General features: G+C 39.2%; 1 protein-coding gene across 1 annotated transcript in view; it reads right to left on the reverse strand.

Annotated features, from left to right (window-relative positions):
- The window catches only part of lrrc9 (leucine rich repeat containing 9), a 121,693-nt gene that overhangs the window by 95,024 nt on the left and 7,550 nt on the right, over positions 1-19,119 (reverse strand). The window contains exons 6-9 of the mRNA XM_063061826.1: positions 10,665-10,735; positions 6,109-6,291; positions 5,178-5,333; positions 1,412-1,629 (exon numbers count right to left, since the gene is read on the reverse strand). Of these exons, the coding sequence (XP_062917896.1) occupies positions 1,412-1,629; positions 5,178-5,333; positions 6,109-6,291; positions 10,665-10,735 (628 nt within the window). The remainder of the gene's footprint in view (positions 1-1,411; positions 1,630-5,177; positions 5,334-6,108; positions 6,292-10,664; positions 10,736-19,119) is intronic.

Raw genomic sequence — 19,119 nt, forward strand, 5'->3', positions numbered from 1 at the left:
AGAAGATGGAAAACAGGTACAAGGAAGAAAGATTAGAAAAATGTTAAAACATGAACACAAAGGTAATGGAGACTCAAGAAAATGTAGATTCTGGAGTCTGGCATACAGAAAAAAAAATGCTGGAGGAACTCAGTAGGTCAAGTAACATCTGTCAAAATGAATAACATTTAAAGATAAACGGAAAATAAATGCATTGCCAAAATTAAGAAGATAGATAATAGAAAATATTTGATATTCAATCTGGTATCATATGAGGAAATTATCAGTTTGATAATTTTTGAACAGAAATGGCAATAGTTGGAGGTAAAGCAAGTCTTAAAGTGCAAAGACAGGAAAAAATGAAATGAGAAAAAACAACAGGTGCAAGGTGATAACAGAAGGCAATCTGAAAAAAAGGTCGGTTTGCAGGAGGAAAATACAGAACTATTTCAAATTGCTATTAGTACATGGAGTTAATGTTAGAAATTGGAAGTGAAAATAATGAAAGTGCTTATTTCCTGAAATGGCTGAGGTTAATTTAAAAGCTAAACTATACCTAATAAATTGAGGTGCTGTTCCTGTGCTACCTCTTCCATTGCTGCTTCATCTTGGTGCACAGAAAGCAGGGCTGCTCCTGGTAGCGGCGGCATGAAAAATCCCCTTACTGTTGATGGGCACTTCTACAAAGGTACCCACTTCACTGCTCATGACTCTGATCTTATTCCATGTTAGATCCCAAACAGCCATCAATTACAAAAACATTTTCCCAAGACAATTTTAGATTGAGATCCATCAGACAAATCACCTTCTTATTTTGCTTCCTCCTGTATACCATGCTACCCAAACATTCCACAGGTCTCTTTCCCATCATCTTTCTCAATCCTGAGGAGACAGGAGAGTAGGCAGATGCTAGAATCTGGAGCAACAAATAATCTAATGAAAGAACTCAGCGGATCAAGCAGTTTCTGTGGAAGGAAAGGAACTGTTGATGGACCCATTGCTCAAGGTCCCAATTACCCAAGGCCTTGACAATTTCCACACTCCACTCACCTATTATCTGGAGTTCCAAAGTTTCAGAAGTATTTCTCAATCTCCAAACCCCTTCACAGGTCAGCCTTGATCCTTGGCATCAAAGTCTGCATGACATTTTTTCACCACCCAGTGCCTTCTCATAAGAGTCCTAATCTCCCTCACACATCTCCAAACCTTAACTTAGAAATTTGAAAGCTCTTAAGCACCCCACTTCCCCATCGCCAACACCATAGCACTAGTCTAAGATTCACCTCCCCTATCCTTACCTTAGCACAACACTCTGACCCTGCTACATTACTCATCCAGTATATCCCTTTATAAGCATTATAAAATATTGTGTATTACTTTTGAAGTTAAACCACTCTCAGAATAAAGGTGTATCATAAATGACTTTACTCACTCTTCCAGTGTTGTGTTCCAAAAAGTTAGCCTTTTTTTCAAAGCATCCAATTTTTGGGAAAATTTCTTTTCTGAATTAGGATCTTCTGTATTTTTCTTAACAGAACTGTCACAGCCGTGCACCTTTTCCATTTCGACTGTACTCTTCAAGCCATTCAGAGAGGTTGGTACAGAATTTTGCATTTTGTTGATTTGTAGCATTGTCAATTCAGATTCTAGCTGTTTCAAGAATATTGGTTTGTTATCTATTTATTGCATTACTTGACAAAATCTCCAACTGTTCTATAACTCATTTAAAGCTGACTTGTTACTGTCAACAGATTGACCCTTTGAGACAGAAGCGACTACAGATATTGGGTCCTGGAGCAAGAAACAAACTACTGGATCAACCCAGCAAACCAGGCAGCTTCTGCGGAGGAAAAGGAATAGTCAACGCTTCAAGTTGAGATCCTGCATCAAGATTTAGGTACTGCTGCGGAGCCTTGACCCAAAACACCAACTTTCCCCTTTTCCTCCACAGATGGTGGGTGAACTCTTGAACTTGATGCAAGGTGTAATTGACCATATCTTTGAAAAAAAACCACCAAGACATTACAAAATATTAACCAATGATTACATCATCATTAGATCTACAACTAATCAGCTATTTGCTACCTCACTATCAGTGCTAAAGAATAATTCTGTGACAGTATAGACTATGAGTGCCAATGTATCAACCAGAAATAATGTACAGCACTTTTACTATCGGGATAGCTGAAAGACACCAAGGATCTGAAATTGTTGAAATATCTGTCAAGATCATTAGGAATGCAGACCTAATGGATATAAATGAAAAATAATTTAAGCCAATAAAAATAACACCGCTTAAATACAGCAATCAGACAACTGAGTAGAAAACTGTTTTTGGCTTTAATTTTATCTTTCATGATGATTCGGGTAAGTAGGGTCACGGTCAGGAAAGGAACAATGTGTGCGACATGCTAGTGAGTAACAAAAACATTGTCAGGAGAGCTTTCCAGAACAATGTGCTGCATGCTGGTGAGTACAAGAACAACAGATAAGATCAGATGAATCAGTGGCTGAAGAGATGATGCTGGTGACAGGGACTTAGTTTCTTAGGAACTGATCTGAGGAAGGTGGGTCCTAAACATGCAGAGCCTTTTACCCAGAGAGGACAGGGATCAATGTCATTATATGAGTGTTTGCTAGCATTGTTGAACGGTTTAAACTAGAATGGCGGGGGTATGGGAACTTAAGCAGGGTGAAAAGAGACAAAGAATGAAGGATAGAAATATAACAAAAAAAACAGAAGAATGCAAAAGCAGAAGCAGAGAAATCAAAAGCGTGAGCAAACAGAGTCACAGTACAAAAACATAAGATGATCAATAATTATAAAAGGGCAAATCGAAAGGCTTTGTAGTTTAATGCCTGAAGCATTTGTAATATGGTCAACTTATAAACGGCTCACAATAAGATAAATGGATGTGATCTGATAACTTTTATAGAGGCATAGTTGCAAAGGAAATCAAAACTGGGAACTTAATATTTTGAGGATATTTGACTTTTAGGAAGGAAGTTTGGAAAAGAAAAGGTGACAGGTAGCACTCTTAAATATAGTTGTGAGGGACAATCTTGGCACAGATTATGTTGACTATCTGATTGGAGGTAAAAGGTGGCAAGAAAAAAGATCAACTGTAGTTAATATTGTGTAGATCCTTGATCATGTTACACTCCAGGAAAGAATATACATCAACAAATAACAGGGGGATGTAAAACATAGCAGTGCCATAAATATGGGTGTTTTTCATCTGTAAGATTTAATAACCAAGTTGGAAAGGGTAGCTATGAGAACCAATTCACAGGTACATTTAGATTGTTTTCTAGATGAATATGTTATGGAGTCATTATAAAGGACAGATGATCTTTTATCTGGTAATGGACGATGAAGCATATTTAGTAAAGAACCTCATAGCTAAAGATCTCTTTGGAAGTTGTGAACATAGCATGAAAGAATATTACAGTATATTCCATTGTGAGTGAGAATCCTGGTTTGGTAATTAGGTTTAACTTACATTAAAGAAATTATAATGGAATGAAAAAGAAGAGTTGGCAGAAGTGGACTAGATAAGACAGATTATCAGAAGGAAAGCAGGCAAGCAGTGGCAGACATTTTAGGAGGAAACTCATGACACTCCACAAAAATACATCTCAGTCAGGAGGAAAGGTTATGAAGGAATGATGAACCAACCATGACTAAGCAAAGAAGTTAGCATATGTATCTAGTTGAAAGAGAAAAATGTTATGGAGGCTAAACAAACTGAAGATTGGGATAAATTCGGAATGCAACAAAGATAATAAAAATAAAATAAACTACGAGGAAAAACAAGTGAGGAATATTAAAGTAGATTGTAAGCATATAAAATGGAAGAGAGAACATGCCCATTAGAAGAAGTAAGACGGGGAAATAATTATCGAGAATAAAGTAAATGGCAAAGGAGTTAAACAAATGCTCTGCATCAGTCTTTGCAATGGAAAGTAGTAAAAACATCCCACTGGCACTGAGTGATGCTGGAAAGAAATTAAATGCAACAGAAAACTAATCTTAAGCAAACTAATATGGTTTGTATCCTAGGATCCTAGACATTGCTAGTGAGATAATGGATGCATTACTAGTAAGCTTCCTAAAATCCTTAGATCCTAGAGAAGTACCAAAGAATGAGGAAACTGCCAAGGAGAGATAAAGTGAAGATAACTATAAGCATATTTTTGGAAAAATATTAGATAATTTTTACGGAAGTAAAAGCATTTGAAAATACATAATCTAAGCAATGTCAGCATGGCTTATAAAGAAATCATATTTTACATTTTTAGAGTATTTCCAGAAAGATCAACCAGAGTGGATAGATGGGAAACAGCAGATGTATTGTATTTAGACATCCAAGAGGCATTTTACAAGGTGTCTCACAAAAGATTAACTTACAACTTAAGAGCATATGATGGTGATGATATAGTATATAATTGTGGATTGAGAATTGTCCAACATATTAAAAAAAAGCAATGCACAAAAATGCTGGAAGAACTCAATAGTCAGGCAGTGACTTTGGAGGGGAATAAACACTTGATGTTTTAGGTAAAAACCCTTCATCAAGACTAGAAAGGAAGGAGCCAGAAGCCAAAATAGGAGGTGGGGGAGGGGAAGGAGTAAGAAAGGTGGTGGTTGAAATTACCAGATGTTAGAGAAATCAATGTTCATGTCATCAGATTGAGGGCTACCCAGACGGAATATGAGGTGTTGCTCCTCGAATCTGAATGACAGTACAGGAGTCCATGGACAGTCAGAATTGGAATGGGAAGTCAAATTGAAATAGTTAGCCACTAGAAGATCCTACGCCTTGTGGTGGACAGAATGAAAATACTCAGCAAAGCGGTCCCCCAATCTGAAATATCAATTCATCTAGGACTATTGTTTGAAGCTCTGAATGGTGATGAGGGAGGAGGAGTAGGGGCAGGTGTAGTACTTCCCTCCTTACCGCTTCCCCTCTTCCCACTTTCTTTTCAATCCTGATGAAGGGCATCAACCTGAAACACCCACTGTTCATTGACCTCCATAGAAGTTGCCTGACTTACTGATTTCCTCCAGCATTTTGCGTGTGTGGCTCTAGATTCCTAGAACCTTCAGAATCTCCTGTTTTTATGAAAAAATATACCCTCTTGACAGAAGATTACATCCTTTTTAGATTGTAACTTATGATAATCAGTGTACTTACACCCTTTATGATGAAGTTGATGGTTTTTATTTGTTCCAAAGGTATTTCCTGCAAGTAACATCGTTGTTTCTGCAGCTTTTCTATGATTTCAGCAAGTTGATAATGGATGGTCTTTACACGCATGCTGTAATACATAGTCTTTTTCATCACTGTAGACTGTAAAGAAATTATTTAATCAAACCTTGGTTTAATTTTGATTCTAGTATTAAAATATTTAAGGGTGATATTCTATACTCTTTCCTTTCAATACTTATATATTTTATTACATAGCTACATTTTAGAAATAGTATAATTTTATGACTTAATTTGTTTCCCCTCCAAAAGTCCTGCCTTTCTGAATCCCTCAATTGCAAAAATTAAATTTCCTTATGCAAACATACATTCTAATATGACAAGCAAATCAATGGAATATTGTCCTGTACGTGCTTGATGTTAGTCTTGCGAGACCATGGATCTGTGCCTGGAAAGTCTTCACTCTCCAGGGCACAGACATGGGCAAGATTGTATGGAAGACCAGCAGTTTCCCATGCTGCAAGTCTCCCCTCTCCACGACACCGATGTTATCCAAGGGAAGGGCATTAGGACCCATACAACTTGGCACCAGTGTCATCGCAGAGCAATGTGTGGTTAAGTGCCTTGCTCAAGGACACAACACGCTGCCTCGGCTGGGGCTCGAACTCACGACCTTCAGATTGCGAATCCAATGCCTTAACCACTGATGTTATGTTTCAGCAATACTATTTTTGCCCCTTTCCTGCAAAGTTTTACTGTTTAAGAATCATTAGCGAAAAGGGCTAAACTCAAAATGGCTTTGATGTGTTATATGGGTAACCCAGGAGGCTCACTTACACCAATTTTGAAATGTTCTGATCTTTGACAACAGAATTAAACTGAATACACACCGAGAACAAGTTATGCAAAAGTTACTTACCTCAGCAAACTCCTTGACTTGTTTACTGGAAACATCATAACTATCCAGTTTCACAAGCTTTGGAATGTGATACACTACATGTGTAATGTAGTTACAAAGAAGAGAGACAGGATTTGTTGGGTACTGTGGATCTTTTAGACTTAACTCTTGAAGCTCAGGTAATCTTGCTAAATTGGTGAGCTCCTGAACAGAAAAAAAGGAAACATTCAGGATGACTAAAACACTTCTGTATTGTCCTTAACAAAAAAGAACAGATGCAGGGATAGGCCATATAGCCCCAGAACTTCCTCTGCCATTCAATGAGATCATAGTCAATCTTGGAAATCAAGATCACTTACCTGCCTGATTTCCCTAGCAAATTGACTTCATGGTGTCTGAAAATATATCAATTTCAAACACAAATCTTCTAAAACTTTGAATAAACAAAATTCTACTCATCACATTTTAAAAATGGCTAAACCCTTATACTAAGAACAAGACTTCTGATTCTAGATAGTCCACCCAGAGGCAATATACAATTATCATCCATCCAGTCAAGCCCTGAAAGAAACTTATAAGTTCTAAAGAGATCACCTGATCCTCTCCAGTGAATAGATTATATATTATTTCCTGTCATTAGAGGACCCCTATGATATATAAATTGTGTAATAATATTTGAATGCTAGTTACTTAATTTAAAAATCTTCAATTTTCATGTGCAAAATAAATTAGTTCTAAGCAGTTCCTGGTGCAAATTTGTATTTTTACTTATGGGCAGTAACCAAAACTAAAATGAATGAAATTGAAAATCAGCTGGCATGTAAACCTTACTGTCGGTCCACTTTTTTACCCTCCGTCCAGTTTCTATTTGGCAGTAAAAGCCATTGTTATAACCATGACAGACAGTCATTACCCTGACAAGCATTTCTCAAACTTTCTTCCACAATGTTGCAACTAATTTCCAAACAAGCTTCTTGCAAAAGTAGAACTAATCTTCAAAATTACTGGCAAAGTGTTCAGCCTGCATTGACTGCATTCCAGGACTGGAAGGATATCCAGTCCCCATTAACAGAACTGCAAAATGCATTTACATTTATAGCTCAAAAGTTGACTCCTAAACCACCATCAACTCATTCACTGCAGCACAAAGACAGGCTTTACTTCCCAAGACTAAGGTCCTCTGGTACATTAAGTATGGATGTCCAATGTTTAATTCTTTATTTAAAAAAATCTGATCAAACTTGACTCGTATGAGAAAAAGCCACACAAGATTCAGTCACTTTGTTAAAAGGTGGGATATGAGCTCAATTATCCTAAAAAGGATTCTTTAGCATTGACGTGCATCTAGCCATAGAACCTAATGCAAAACTTCTGTACAATATCAACCTGCTGCTTAAACAGCCACAGGCTTGGTATGTGTGACAATAAGAGGTTTACCAGACACAGGCTATCAAGACCAGCCAGCTGCACAACACAGTCAACATGGATGAGTTGGGCTGAAGGGCCTGTCCCCCTGATTTACAACTCTATGACTCTAAAAAGACAACATATAGTTTAGATGATTATTTGGCAGAATCCCACATAGGATTAGATAGAAAAATAATTCACTAGTTATTTTTAAAAGCAGAATGGTAAGGGGAGAAATGTATGACAGAAACAGTTGTTTCTATTTGAAAATGAATATGTGATAACATCAATTGAACTGTCTTAGCATAAAGAAGAGAGTTCAGATAATATTCTATTCAGGGAAGCATATCTCAGATATTGTAGCATTCTTCCAGTCCTACATTAATGCTTCCAGTGCTAACATTAATGATGAACCCAATTCTTGAAGCAGAATGTCTGGCCCAAATATTCTATTGCCAATAATTGATCCATTATTACTTTTTTTAAAAAAATCACATAAACAATGCTCAATATTTTGAAGAAATGGACATAATTTCCGTGGAAATTACATTTAAACTCACAAGTACCCAGGACCTTTTAAGTGGAATAGTTCAAATAGATTTACTACAACATAAAAGGACCCAAAAAAACTTTGTAATAATGTCCAATTAATCTCAACAGGTCATTCCATAACTTTGCTTTTAAATTTATGCTATCACTAGGCAACATCTTCCAAGATCCATCCTGCTGTTATGAAATTTGTTGTTTTGTGGCCGTACTACATTGCAATACATAGTAATAAAAATGATAAAATCCAAAAAGTATATATAAAGTATAAATTAAATATGTAATTTTTAAGAGGAGAAGATGGCGACGCAACGCAGCTCGCAGCGGCCAGTTCGGTGGTGATGTCTGTTATTTGTCAAGTAGGGTGCCGTGCACAAACCTGATTTGATGGAGATGCATGTGAGAGCACCGAGGAACATCTGGTGAAACTTCTGAAATGCCTGCTTCGCTGCTGCTGCTACTGTGTGGTCCAGAATCTCCGGAGGAGAAGGCCCCGAGTCCTCGGCTTTGCTTGTTGCTCGGCGGCCAGGGCGGGGTCGAAGCGCTCGGTAGAGGATGGTGCTCGGAGAGGCTGTGTCGGAGGCTTGAAGTTTTCAGACGGACTCAGAGTCCGCTGCAGTTGGGTGCTTCCAATGGTGCCGCATCGGCAAGCTTGCGGCGCTTGGTGGTTCATGGCAGGGAGAGTTTCTCTTTTCTACCACCTGCGTGAGATGATGAGGCTATCGGGACTTTGAGACCTTTTTTTACCGTGCCCATGGTCTGCTCTTTATCAAATTACGGTATTGCTTTGCACTGTTGTAACTATATGTTATAATTATGTGGTTTTGTCAGTTTTAGTCTTGGTTTGTCCTGTGTTTCTTGTGATATCATTCTGGAGGAATGTTGTATCACTTTTTGATGCATGCATTTCTAAATGACAATAAACAAGGACTGAGTGTCCTCATAATCTACAAACGTAAAAAGAGAGGGAAACAATATTGAGGAAGTGTGTACATGTTCATGGTCCATTCAGTAATCTGGTGGCAGAGGGGAAGAAGCTGTTCCTAATAGGTAGGGTGTGTGTCTCCAGACTCATGCACCTCCTCATGGTAGCAATGAGAAGAGGGCTTGGCCTCAGTGATGGGGGTCCTGAATGATGGATGCCACCTTTTTGAAGCATCACCTTTTGAAGGTTTCTGGGATGCAGGGGAGGATAGTGCCCATGATGAAGCTGACTGAGTTTATAACTTTTCTGCAGCTTTTTCTGATCCTGCGCAGTGACTCCTCCATACTAGACAGACTAAAATGCTCTCCAAAGTACATCTGTAGAAATACCAATTCTCCTCAACCTCCCAATGAAGTATAGTAACTGGTGTACCTTCTTTGTAATTGCATCAATATGTTGAGCCCAGGATAGATCATCAGAGATATTGACGCCCAGGAACTTGAAACTGCTCACCCTTTCCACCTCTGATCCCTCGGTGAAGATTGGTGTACATCTCCTCAACTTACCCTTCTTGGTTTTACTGACATTGAGTGCAAGGTGTTGCTGCAACACCACTCAACCAGCTGATCTATCTCACTCCCGTATGCTTCCTCATCACCGTCTGAAATTCTGCCAACAATAGTTGTGCTGTCAGTAAGTTCATTGATAGCATTTGAACTGTGCCTAGCCACACAGTCATAGATATATAGAGAGTAGAGCAGTGGGCTAAGCATGCATCCTTGAGGTGTGCCAATGTTGATTGTCAGTGAGGAGGTGATGTTATTTCCGATCCACACAGACTGCGGTCTCCTGGTGAGGAAGTGAAGAATCCAGTTGCAGAGGGAAGTACAGAAGCCCAGATTCTGGAGATTTTTGATTAGAACTGCAGGTATGTTCATGTTGAATGCTAGTCAATGAACAGCTGCTAATGTAAGTATTACTATTGTCCAGGTTATCCATGACCAAATGGACAGCCAGTGCATCTTCTGTAGACATATTGCAGCGGTAGGTAGGCCTGATACCCAGTATGTTCGAGGCACCTTATAGGCATCCAGGCTCCTTAGAATGACCTGGCCAAAGGCACTGAATCCTGAGATCCTGTATATTTCCTGGTAACCTGTGTCTGGTCACTGGTGTCAAAGGCATTTGAAGCAGTTTTAAATTTCTCTGATTGATGATATTTAAACTGGTATAAATAAAATTTATATATCGGAAAATTAACAACTAAAATATTTTAAAATATCAAAAAAATTAAAAATGATAATAAAATAAAGAAAAAAGTACTTAGCATCTTCCAAAGGGTCAATAACTTCCTTCAAGTCCCTCTCCTCTCCATATCGGTACTCTGTCACTAGATTCAGTAGTTTCACGACAGTCGACTATACAATTTTTTTTAATAAATATGATTTGCTCAGTACATTGCAGAACTGGGAGACTCCCAGGAATAAAAGCAAATTATTTACCTATTGTAGGTGCCCCAATCCAATACATGCTATGTAAGTAAACTAACTTGTCCCAAGACAAGATCGATAGCTTTGATAGCTTGCTCAGCCAGAAAAATATTGACATGATCCTATATAAGTAGATCATAAAATCAAATCCATTATTCTTATATAGACTGTTTCCAATATAAAACATAATTAAACTGTGAAATTTGTACCTTAAAGGAGCTTATTCTGTTTCCTGACAGATTAACCCATTTTAACTGAACATTGAAGTCCAAAGAGTTACCTGAAATTTAAAATATTGTTTACATTAATTATTACTTTGAAGCACTTAAAATTAAATTTGACATTATAATAATGGATTTCATACAGTAAAGAAAGAAAACCACAAACCATACAATTCTCTCACGAATGGAACAAAATCATGAAAATGCTACCACCCACAAGTTCCTGTTGAAGCCATACATTGGTAAATTGTTTCATTATTACCACATGTACTGAGATACAGTGAAAAAACCTGTCTTGCATATTGTTCATACCACTTAATTCATTACAACGGTGCGTTGATATATTACAAAGTAAAGCAATAAAAATGCAGAACTGAGAAAGTGCAGAGCAGACAAACAATAAGGTGCAATAGCATAAGTAGATGATCTTAATAAGAAATTATTTAATAGTCTTATAACATCAGGGTAGAAGCTGTCCTTGAAGCAGGTGGCATATGTCATTTGGCTGGTGGGAAGGGAGAAGAGAAAATGGCTAGGGTGAATGGAATCTTTTGATTCTTCTGGCTGCTTTATTGAGGCAGGAAGAAGCCTCATTAAAGCAGAGGCAATGGAGGGAAGGCTGGTTTGTATGATGCTATGCCAAGCCATGATGCACCCAGATAGAATGCTTCCTACGGTGCATCAGTTAAAAATGGTGAAAATCAAAGGGGACATGCCCAATTCCTAATCAATGGTCTATTTGATGGGAAACATGCATGTATCTTTTTTTTTTGTTTTCCAGGCATCATCGATGCTAGAATTTATCGTCCTTGACATGGTGAACTGCCTTCCTTTAAGTCAAAGTACTTCAGGAACATTGGAAAACAGAGGGTGTTCCAGGATTTAGACCCAGCTACAAAGAGAACAAATTACCACTAAGGTTGAATGTTGTGTAGAGTAGAGGCGGTTTTCCCATATACCTGAAATGATTGTCTCACTTGTGGTAGAAGTTGCAGATTTTGGAGATAATACCAAAGTGGCATTAATGTTTGGAATGGTGGATGGGGTGCCAATCAAGTATACCGATCCCATTTACCAGCACTTGGTCTTTTGCCTGATGTATCTTGGCAATTTGAATATATATCTAGATGCTTCCTAACTGTTGTGAGAGTACTTGCCTCCACCAACTTCTCAGGCAGTGCATTTCAGACTTCAGTCCTTCCCAATTGTTAATCAATACACCATAGGAAGCATCCTATCTGGAAGCATCATGGTTTAGTATGGCAACTACTCTGCATGTGACTGCAAGAAACTGCAGAGAATTGCGGACATACGCAAGAAGCTCAGCACATCACATAAACTATACACAGGTCATGGACTCGATACTTTGCACTGCCTCAGTAAACAGGCCAGCATAATCAAAGACCCCACCCACCCTGATGATTCTCACTTCTCACCTCTCACATCAGGCAGGAAATACAAAATCTTGAAAGGCCTCACAGACAGCTTCTACCCCACTATTATAAGACTATTAAATGGTTTCCAGTACAAAAAGAAATAAAATTTACTAGGATATTACCGGGACTTGAGGACTTGTATTATGGGGAAATGTTGAATTGGTTAGGACTTTAATCCCTAGAGTGTAGGAGTTATGCAAAATTATGAGGGGTGTAGATAGGGTAAATGCAAGCAGACTTTTCCCACTGAGGTTGGGCAAGACTAGAACAAGAGGTCATGGATTAAGGGTGAAAGTTTAAATGTTTAAAGGGAACACAAGGGTAACTTCTTCACTCAGAGGGTGGTGAGAGTGTGAAATGAACTGCCAGTGAAAGTGGTGGATGTGGGTTAGATTTCAATATTTAAGGGAAAATTGGATAGGTATATGGATAAGAGGGGTATGGAGGGCTATAGTCTGGGTGCAGGTCAATGGGATTAGGCAGAATAATAGTTTGGCATGCACTAGATGGGCTGACGGACTTGTTTCTGTACTGTTACGTACCCCGTAACTGGGTTGCCAAACCAGCAGAAATGGACCACTTAGTTGGAGTCTGGATTACTGGAACTAAGAAAGTTTTATTAAAGAAATAAGTAACACAGTACTCTAATCATAAGGTTATAAATGCAACAGGTTAGCAATGATAAAACACGCATGTACACAGAACTAGGATAATAGGAATCAATCAAGCTCCATCGCAGTCTAGGGGTAAAATGATCAGTCTCAAGTGACGCCGAGTTCAGTTCAGCTGAGTACAGTTCGCAGCAATCGCTGTTGTGCCGTTGGAGAGAGAGAGAGAGAGAGAGAGAGAGCCCGAATATGCAAATTTCGATTCACAGACAGACCTTTGATGTTCCTCGCAGTTAGCTTTCGGGCAAGCCCTTTTAATGTCTTCTGAGGTCACCGACTGTGACCCCTCCGTTCCGGATACGATCGTTCTTCCACGTTGAACCCAGCACCCAGGCAAGGGCGGACACACACACCAGGTTCCCGCCGATCGTACCTTTTCACCCTCTGCGTCTATGGTCGGTCACGCGACCAGACCTCCAAACTCCTACCAACTTGTGGGGGCACACCGCACTTCCAGGGTCTCGTTATCTCGTGATCTCATGGTGTGTGTCTTGCCTTAGCGAACCTGTTCCTTTTATCCCCCTGCTGGGGTATCGCCTGTCCATCAAACTTTCAACAGTTCAGGTTCAAAGCAACCGGCCTGTCAATACTTGGGACTGTGTCTCTTTTCGTTAATCTCTCTGCTCTCTTATTAACATTTTGAATGTTTCTCTATTTGTCTCTTTTATCTCTCTCATCAGCATCAATCTTCTGATAACTTGGTTTTTCGTCACAGTACTGTGACTGACTCTTATCTCACAATCGACCTTGTTTTGATCTTGCACCTTACTGTTTACCTGCACTACACTTTCTCTATAGCTGTTACACTTTATTCTGTATTCTGTTATTGTTTCAACCTCAATGGACTATGTAATAATTTGTTCTGTTTGAACGGCATGAAAGACAAGCTGTACTTCAGTACATGTGAGATTGATAAACCAATCCAATTCCATTCCAACCACCAAGAGAAATAAATGCATTGTCTCTATTAAATGGGCAACTTCTTATTTTTAAAACAATAACTCCTTGTTCTAGATTCTCATCTATGGTGGATCCACACATTCATCCTATCACAACCACTCAGGTCTATGCATTTCCTTCAATCAAGTCTCCTCTCACTTTTCTAAACTCCTACAGGTATGCCTAACCTGTCCAACTTTCCTCCTAGGATGGCTATTTCCAGGTATTGTCGCAGCAATTCTATGAAATGCTTCCAATGTATTAAAACCCTTCTTTAAGATCAATACTGTGTACAACACTTTAGATGTGGTCTCAATCAGAGGTATAATTTCACTTTTATTGCTTTCAACTCCCCTTGCAATGATTCTGTTAGGTTTCTTAATTATTTCTTGTATCTTGATATTAGTCTTGTTCAAATCATGCACTAGGACTCCCAGATCCTTTGCATCTCAGGGACCTGCAATCTCTCACTATTTACATAAGGAGTATCCTTAATTTTTCCTTCCAAAATGGCTAATGTTCCTATGTTGTACTCCATTCACCAAATTTATTCTTACTAGCTTAACAACTATCCCTTTGCAGCTTCCTATGTCGCTTTACAACTTACTTTCCATAAGTCATTAATTCAATAACCACACCTTTGTTCAAATCATTTATACAAATAAAACAACATTGAAACACCTTTCATTCTTCAAGTATCACTGACATTTATGGCCTGTATTACACATGAAATAGGAGGAGGAGTAGGCCACCTGGATCCTTAAAGATGTCCTGTCCTTCCGTACGATAATGACTGCTCTAGCCCCAGCTTCTTCTCTGTACCACGTCCTCATGCATAACAATTTTAATCCTACGATTTTCAATGCCTCCAATAATTTGGCACCAATAGTCCTCTGGGGCACAGAATTCCAGTGGTTCACTACTCTGTAAGAAGATATTTCTACATGCTTCATATCCTAACTTGGAACTACACTCAGTAGCCACTTTAATATGTACATCTGCTCATTAATTCAAATCATCCGGCAGCAAATCAATGCATAAAAGCATGCAAACATGGTCAAAATTTTCAGTTGTTGGGGAACATCAGAATGGGGAAAAATGTAACCTAAGTGACTTTGAATGTTGGTGCCAGAAGGAGTGGTTTGAGTATCGCAGAAGGCGCTGATCTCCGAGTGTTTTGATGCACAAGTCTCTTATAGTTCACATCGAATGGTGTGAAAAGTAAAAAGAAATCCAATGAGTGGCAGTTCTGTTGAGTGAAAATGCCTTGTAAATGAGAGACGTTAGAGAAAAATGGCCAGAATGGTTCAAGCTGACAGGATGGTGACAGTAGCTCAAACAAACACTCATTACTACAGTGATGTGCAGAAAACCATCTTTGAATGCACTAAACCATGAAGTGGTTGGCATACAGAAGAAGACCAGAGACATATGTACACTCAGTGGCAATGTTATTAGGTACAGGAGGACCTAGTAAAGTGGCCACTGGTGTATGTCCCCTTGTTCAAGAGTCTCTCACTAGTGAAAATATTTTGACGAATATCCTATCATGCCCCTTTAGGATCAATAAGATTATCTCTTATTCTTTTAAACTCCAAAAGGAAGTACAAAACCAACAAAGGAAATAACCTTTCATTATTTATCCTATCAAAGTATTTTGTAATTTAAAAAAAGATTTAGTTAATATAACCTTTTCTAGTTAGATGAAGCAGATTTTCAAGCCTTTCTTCATATCAGAATCAGGTTCAATATCACCAGCATATGTCATGAAATTTGTTAACTTTACGGCAGCAATACAATGAAATACATGATAAATAAATATAGAGGAAAAAAACAAAATTACAGTAAGTGTATGTCTATTAAATAGTCGTCAAAATACTGTAAGTAGTGCAAAAAAAAACAGAAATAAAAAAGTAGCGAAGTAGTGTTCATGGGTTCAATGTCCATTTAGAAATTGGATGGCTGTTTCGGAATCACTGAGTGTGTACCTTCAGGCTCCTGTTCCTCCTTCCCGATCGTAAGAATAAGAAAAGTGCATGTCCTGGGTGGTGTGGGTCCTTAATGATGGATGCTGCCTTCCTAAGGCACCACTCCTTGGATACTACGGAGGCTAGTACCCATGACGAAGTTGACTAATTTTACAAGTTTCTGCAACTTACTTTGATCTTGTGCAGTAGCTCCTTCATACATGAAAATGATGCAGCCAGTCAGAATGCTCTCCGTGGTATACAGTATTTTTGGAAGTTTGAGAGTTTTAGTTGGCAAACCAAATCTCCTCAAACTCCTAATGAAGTAGAGCTGCTGTTTTGCCTTCCTTATAGCTGCATCAATATGTCGCATCCAGGTTAGGTCCTCAGAGATATTGACACCCAGGAACTGGAAATTGCTCACTCTCTCCACTTCTGATCAAAAGACTATAAGACATAGGAGCAGAATTAGGCCATTTAGACCATCAAGTCTGCTCCGCCATTTCATCATGGCTGATCTATTTTTCCTCTCAGCCCCATTCTGCTGCCTTCTCCCCACATCCTTCATGCCCTGACCAATCAAGCTCTGCCTTAAATATACATAAAGACTTGGCCTCCACAGCTGCCTGGGACAAAGAATTCTACAGATTCACCAGTCTCTGGCTAATGAAATTCTTCTTCATCTCTGTTCTAAAAGGACACCCCTCTATGCTGAGGCTGCATCCTCTGGTCTTAGACTCTCCCATCACAGGAAACATCCTCTCCATGAGAATGATCCCTCCATGAGAATTATTTGTGTTCCTTCATCTTACCCTTTCTGAAAATCTTTGGTCTTACTTACATTGAGTGAAAAGTTGTTGCTGCACTTAACTAACTGGTATATCCCACTCCTGTAAAAGCTGATTCCTGAAATTGCACATAAACAATGTGAATATATCATGAACAAAAACAACAGGAATACTGCAGATGCTGGAAATTCAAGCAACATACATCAAAGTTGCTGGTGAACGCAGCAGGCCAAGCAGCATCTATAGGAAGAGGCGCAGTCGACGTTTCAGGCCGAGACCCTTCGTCCTGACGAAGGGTCTCGGCCTGAAACGTCGACTGCGCCTCTTCTTATAGATGCTGAATATATCATGAACCTGAGTATAACAGCAAAGAAAATGACGTGATGATAGCGATGGACATGAGTTAGTAATGAATTTATCTATTGTTTTGCTTTCCAGCATAAGCATGGTTTGAAGTTCAAAAAAGGCTAATAATTTTTCTGTTGGGTGAATTTTTTTTTAAATCAGTGTAGCTGATCGAATGCAACAGGCACCACTCATACTGAAGCAAAGAAAAAGATTAGCCCTTTTTGTCACATGTACATCAAAACATACAGTGAAATGTATCATGTGCGTCAATGACCAACACATCCAAGGATACACTTTGCGCAACCTGCAAGTGTGGCCACGCATCTGGCAAACAAAATAGCATGCCCACAACCTACTAACCTGAATCCATATATCTTTGGAACGTGGGAGGAAACTGGAGCACTTAGGAGAAACCATGTAGTCACTGGGAAAATATACAAACTCCTTACAGGGACAGGAATTGAAACCCAAACAATTTTATAGCTGGCACTGTAAAGTGTTGTGCTAACTGCTAATCTTCTGTGCCATCCCTTTATTTATAATTTTTAATGAAATTATGACTTTCATTTTTTGATAAAGTGATTGCACAGGCTTTTCCTAATGTACAAAATGTACATAAAGACAGATTAGAAGAGATTTGTAAATAAGTAAACATTGTATATTACATACACCACAAAGGATTTTAACTAGTCAAGAATAGGTCTAATTTCTAAACCACATCAAATGCTTCCTTTAGGTCTAAGATTACAAGTATGGAAGAAATTAGAAATTAGAACCACTCTCTCAAAAGCAGAGGTGGAGGTGTATACCTCATGATCAACTCTACGTGATGTACTAATGTGTCGATATTTCCTGATATTGCTTACTAGACCTGGAATACCTCGCAATTAAGTGATGGTAATTTTATCTGCTGTGGGAGATTTTAGTGATCATTTTAGTAACACCCCCAGGACTGCGTTGAATCAGTGGGGCAGACTGTATTCAGGGAGTCATCCACAGTTGTCACAGACTTCATTAAAACCCGTGTGGATGAGCGTGTGCCTACGAAAACTTACTGTACGTTCCCAAACCAAAACCCGTTGATGAACCAGGAGATTTGTAGTCTGTTGAGGGCTAGATCTGTGGCATTTTAAGTATGGCAACCCAGGACTGTATAAGAAAACCAGGTATAACTTGCAGATGGCTATTTTTAGAGCCAAGAAACCATTCTGAGAGATGCTGGAGGCGACATCGGATGCATATCAACTCCAGCAGGGTTTGCAGGCCGTTACTTCCTACAAAGCAAAATACACCATCATGAATGGCAGTGATACTTCACTACCAGATGAGCTCAAAGCCTTTTATCTTGGCTTTGAAAGGGAGAATAAAACTACAGCTATGATGATTCCTGCTGCATCAGGTGACTCCGATCTTTGGCTTGGAGGCCTATGTTAAGACTATCTTTCACGAAGGTGAACCCTTACAAGGAGGCAAGGCCAAATGGAATACCTGGTAAAGCTCTGAAAGCCTGTGCCAAACAACAGGTGAGGGTATTCAAAAATGTCTTCAATCTCTCATTGTTATGGTCGGCAGTTCCCACCTGCTTCAAAAGGGCAACAATTATACCAGTGCCCAGGAAGAGCAGTGCGAGTTGCCTTAATGACTATCGTCCAGTAGCACTTACATCTACCATGATGAAATGCTGAAATGCTTTTTGGAAAGGTTGGTTGCGGCTAGAATCAATACCTTTCTCATAAAGGACCTGGATCCACTGCAGTTTACCTATCACCAGAATAGATCTACAGAAGACGCAATCTCAATAGCTCTCCACGCGGCTTTGGATCACCTACACAATGCCAAATACCTATGTCAGGATGCTGTTTGTTGATTTTAGCTCAGCGTTTAACACAATAATTCCTACAGTCCTGACTGAAAAGCTACAGGACTTAGGCCTCTAACCACCCCTCCCCACCCACCTCTGCAACTGGATCCCCAACTTCCTAAGACTTCCTTGGCTCTTGGCTATTTCCAACCTGTGAGGATTGGAAATAACATCTCCACCTCGCTGATCATCGACACCGGCACACAACAGGAATGTGTACTTAGCCCACTGCTCTACTCTCTCTACACCCATGACCATGTGGCTAGGCATAACTCAAATGCCATCTATAAAATTACTGATGATACAACCATTGTTGGCAGAATTTCAAGTTGAGTTGGTGTTGCAGCAACAATCTTGCACTCAGCGTTAGCAAGACCAATGAGCTGAAGGTAGACTTCAGAATGGGTAAGATGAGAAAACACAAACCAGTCCTCAC

Source organism: Mobula hypostoma, chromosome 1 (assembly GCF_963921235.1).
Source record: "Mobula hypostoma chromosome 1, sMobHyp1.1, whole genome shotgun sequence".
In the NCBI taxonomy this organism is placed as follows: domain Eukaryota; kingdom Metazoa; phylum Chordata; class Chondrichthyes; order Myliobatiformes; family Myliobatidae; genus Mobula; species Mobula hypostoma.